The 4,436-nt window shown below is 35.8% G+C and overlaps 1 protein-coding gene across 1 annotated transcript; it reads right to left on the bottom strand.

Annotated features, from left to right (window-relative positions):
- Nucleotides 1-276: 276 nt before the first annotated feature.
- On the bottom strand, nt 277-2,314 carry LOC109018849 (cytokinin riboside 5'-monophosphate phosphoribohydrolase LOG1-like). Its single transcript, XM_019001040.2, has 7 exons — nt 1,801-2,314; nt 1,563-1,660; nt 1,414-1,444; nt 1,220-1,319; nt 1,061-1,131; nt 793-936; nt 277-543 (listed from the first exon to the last, which is right to left on the bottom strand). The coding sequence occupies exons 1-7, from the start codon at nt 2,194-2,196 to the stop codon at nt 472-474; spliced, it is 912 nt and encodes a 303-aa protein (XP_018856585.2). The 5' UTR covers nt 2,197-2,314; the 3' UTR covers nt 277-471.
- Nucleotides 2,315-4,436: the final 2,122 nt, after the last annotated feature.

Below are 4,436 nucleotides of genomic sequence, written 5' to 3'. Positions count from 1 at the left end.
GGTTTTCTTCTCGATCTCCCCCCACCCCAACTTTGTCCCAAATCACATGTTCTATGCTTTTTCTTGAAAGGGTCAATGGCCTTGTGACATGATTGAAACATCAGAGAGTGGTACGTAGCAATCTTGAGATTTTTTTTCTTCTTTTTTTTTTTTTTTTACTGACTGCTTTTGATGAAACTGCAACACACATATTACAGTGATGAATATACAATAATGAATGGTTAAGATTTGGGATCTTGGGATTTCCCACTTGAGATAAAGAGAGACACAAATGTATTTGGGCCCATTCTGCTGCGTTTTTTTTTATTATTATTAAAATGAAACCACTGATCCGGCACATAAATATGGTGTCTATATATATATATATATAGAGAGAGAGAGAGAGAGAGAGAGAGAGAGAGATGGATGGATGGATGATAATTAAGATCTAAGGAAGGTATCAGGGCTTCCCCAGTTGGAGTAGTAGATCGATCACTCATGTAAGAAATTGTCCACTTCCCAGCTTTGTTTGCGTGCTACCTTGTCATGGACTGGTGCATACTCCTGCATTATTAATATATACACAAAAACAAATCATTCCCCACTTCTGCCTGCAACTTTGTTTTGTTTTGTCTTCCTCTCCAATAATTCAGAAACCCGACCGGCCCTACTAATAATATATATATTTTTTAAATTACCTTTTAATAGTTAATTAATTATTAATTCGGAAGTTACTGATCATATTTCAAGAAGAAAATAATTAATTGCATTAGTTTGATCAATTGATCCTAGATATTATACGTACGTACGTACCTCCATCTTCTTTAGGAGTTCTGCTGCCGTATTTGCGATAACCACAATACGCCTTGCTGAATCCTCTATAAAACCCTCTTCCACTCCTTTATCGAATAAGGCAAGCAAGCTGTTATAATACCCATCTACGTTCAATAATCCCACCTGTTTACAACAATCAGAAATTCATGAAAATTAATCATATATATATATATATATATAAAATTTTAACGATTTTGGAATTAAGTAGAGATCTGCATAATTTCAAATTACTAAAGAATCATCTCACTGGCTTATCATGGATTCCAAGTTGAGACCATGATATCATCTCTAACAATTCTTCCATGGTTCCATAGCCACCTAAAAGGATATTGAAAGTTAATTTGTATAATATTATTATAAGTTGGACATGATATATATATATATATAGCTAGATGGACCTAAATACCGGGAAGTGCGATGAAGGCATCGGCATGTTTTGCCATTTCCGCCTTCCTTTGGTGCATATCTGCAACTGTTTTCACTTCTCCAATGGTCTCTCCTGATATCTGCAATAGTGGGCCGGGTTGGTCAGTTTGAGTCTTTATATGGAAGTTGATAAGCAAATGAAAGCATAAAGTAGAGGAATGAAATAGTACGTACCTCATGAGGCAAAAGAGCTTTAGGAATCACTCTATACAAAGCACAGAAACAAAATTATTGAGATATATACATGATCATGTTGACTTCCAATAGACCCGAGAATAGAATTAACGCACCAATAATTAATGCAAAAATATATAAAAGTATACCCGAGAACATGACAACCTCCATTAAATACTGTCCGAGAGATGAAACCCATTAGACCTACACTTCCTCCTCCATAAACCAAATCAATCTTTCTCTCAACCTGTTAACTAGAAAACCTCAATCTGAGTGACGTGCAAATTCTCCAAAAAATGACAAAGGAATGTATAAAAATCAAAAGAAGAAGAAGAAGAAGAAGAATTTATATCTCTGGGTTGGGTCGATTGGACATGAATATATTACCAGCAGTTTACCAAGCTCAAGAGCTGCATCACTAAATGCAGATTTGTATCCAGGCCTACTACCACAGAAAACACATATTCTTTCTAATCTTCCTTTCTTTTCTTTTGGTGCAGACTTCCCTGCTCCTCCTTCCATTCTCCCAAAGATACTTTTGGCCGAAAGGATTATAAGTAGAAGATAGTGTGTGAATCCAATGTAGAGAGAGAGAGAGAGAGAGAAGAAGAAGAAGAAGAAGGTGGAGAAGAAGAGGAATGCAGACGAGATACGAGGAAGATAGAGTTTAAAGAAAGCAGAAGTGAGACACTCTTGCCCTTGAAACTCCACTACTTTATCGTCAAGACCTTTTGTCTGCTTAAATAAGTACTCGGTGTTCAAGAAGAGCCAACAAGTGCCCATCTCAGTCTCCCCGGCCTCTTTTAAATTACCTTCCTGATCCTCATATCTTGCGCACACACAAACACACTCTCTCTCTCTCTCCCTCTCTCAATAAATATTTGTAGAACTTTGTTGAGTTCTAGAGATTGCCCTGCCCATACAATTGCCTTTCTTTTCGTGTTAATCTGCCCACTACTTTTAGCTTTTATCATTTTGTTGTCATCTCTGACTCTCTGTCTAGCTCTCTCTCATCCTTGATGGACGTTGAGCACACAATCAAAGCATGGCCATTAAATGTTTGACATATTAGGTCCACTCAATTAATAGGCAGAGAGGCATGCATGGCTCAAACTCAAAGCCCGACCCAACTAATTCCTATGTTGGTTGCTTGTCTTTCCTACATTCCAAGCCTGAATGCCACCTTTTTTTTTTTTTTTTTCTTTGGAATCGGTTAAATCGTTAATCAGAGAGATAGGCTAACCCCAACTATATATTAAAAAAAAAAAAAAACTATATACATCATTATTCTGCCACTATCTTGGTCAAACATATAAATCGTGAAGATAATAATTCATTTTTTTTTATAAACAAACTTGCATGTATAGTTCCGTTAATTGTAGACTAGCTAGTCCTATGGGAATAAGATAAATTACTTCCAATTTCCATCCCAACTGCTCTATGTCCTGAGGCTTTATATGACTTATTAATAATAACAGAAATAATGGTACGTACCCTGCTGTTTTTAATGATCTCTTTTAGTAGTAGTAGTAGTAGTGTGGAGAAGACGTATACTATTGTACGTACTTAGTTTTATTGAACGACATTAACGTACTTTTTTCAAATTTATGAACATCTCCTTATAGAATTAATCTCCCTCTCTCTCCTACTTTTTATTATGGTGCAAATTAATTTTGGGACCAAATAATTTGTCGGGGTACGTTGGGGCCTGGGACGGGGGGTTTTCAATTTTTCACCTTTGTTCTTTCTCATTAATGTGTCGGTTTAATATGTAGATGGATGACCCCACCAGCTTTAGTCAAATTTGACTGATGGGACGATCGACTAGTCATAATCGAAACGACACCTCCAACCATTTTATACCTGCATGATTCTCTGATTAATTTATAATATAATTTTATAATTTGTATAGAGATCATATAAATTAACATGATTTGCATCATTAAATGTTGTCTTTAAACATTATGATTTCATGTCTCTTATGAAGATTAAATCTAAATTATGAACCATGCACGTTTGAAATGATGATGGATATTCGTAAATCGTCCCCATGAAACATGCCATGCATATGATGATCAATATCCAATGTTCTTAATTAATTTGAAATTATAACGCAACGCCCGCCCATGTGTAAAATTATATTATATCTTGAATACTTCAACGTTGGATCTACATTAATATAGATGATCTTACCCAACCACCTTTTAATTTGTTGTTAATTCCGCCTACCTACGTACGTACATTCATTCACCAGGGAATTAGCTATAGCTAGACTTATAGGCGATCGATGGTTATCATTTGAATTTAATTGGGATTTCATCATGATCCGGATCTGTTTATCTGATTTGGTTTTGTATTTGATATACAAAGTCTAACATAATCATATATAGACGATATTTTATAATTATATGGACCGCTTGCATGGGCGTGACCATCCATTCAAAGTATGAATAAAACAAATTAAAGAAAAGAAAAATGTTGAATGTAACCATCTCATGCAACCAGTGTGTAACCTCCAACTCATCTTAATGAAATAGTGTGTTTCATTGAAGAGAAAATCGACATCCGGTTTCTCAAATGAGGGAAGTGGGACTTAGTGAAATGATGTGTTTCACTGAGTTAGCAAAACACACCATTTTGACTGAGATGAATTCGAAGGGTTGTAGCTTCTCCCTTCTCCGTGCACCCTTTTCTCCCTAACCCTAATACCATTGACCTCCCTCCCTTCCTGAAACCAATGACGGAGACAATCACGAAACAGAAGGAAGCTCACACACATGAAGCTAGCAACACTTAAGGAAGCAATTTCACGAGTAATCATTTCGACTAGGAAATGAATCAAGGCCTTTAGGTAACATTATGCGATGGAGAATTAATTTTGGTATGTGAGATTTGAGAAGATATCTTGGTGGAGATTCAAATAGTTATATTTTTCTCTGATTATTTTGGTCTGTGAGATTTTGTTTGTGATTATTTTGGTCTGTGAATGGCAAGTTACCCGTATAAATAACAGTCGCAAAGTG

This window comes from Juglans regia, chromosome 14, assembly GCF_001411555.2.
Source record: "Juglans regia cultivar Chandler chromosome 14, Walnut 2.0, whole genome shotgun sequence".
Taxonomy (NCBI): Eukaryota; Viridiplantae; Streptophyta; class Magnoliopsida; order Fagales; family Juglandaceae; genus Juglans; species Juglans regia.
Note: the sequence above shows the minus strand (reverse complement) of the source record. Positions and strands in the feature narration are given on the sequence as shown.

Coding starts and splice junctions, on each gene's coding strand:
- LOC109018849 (XM_019001040.2), bottom strand. CDS start 2,196: ATGGGCACTTGTTGGCTCTTCTTGAACACCGAGTACTTATTTAAGCAG. Junction 1,661..1,800: donor TTGAGCTTGGTAAACTGCTG/GTAATATATTCA, acceptor TCTAGTTAACAG/GTTGAGAGAAAGATTGATTT. Junction 1,132..1,219: donor TGCCTTCATCGCACTTCCCG/GTATTTAGGTCC, acceptor ATATCCTTTTAG/GTGGCTATGGAACCATGGAA.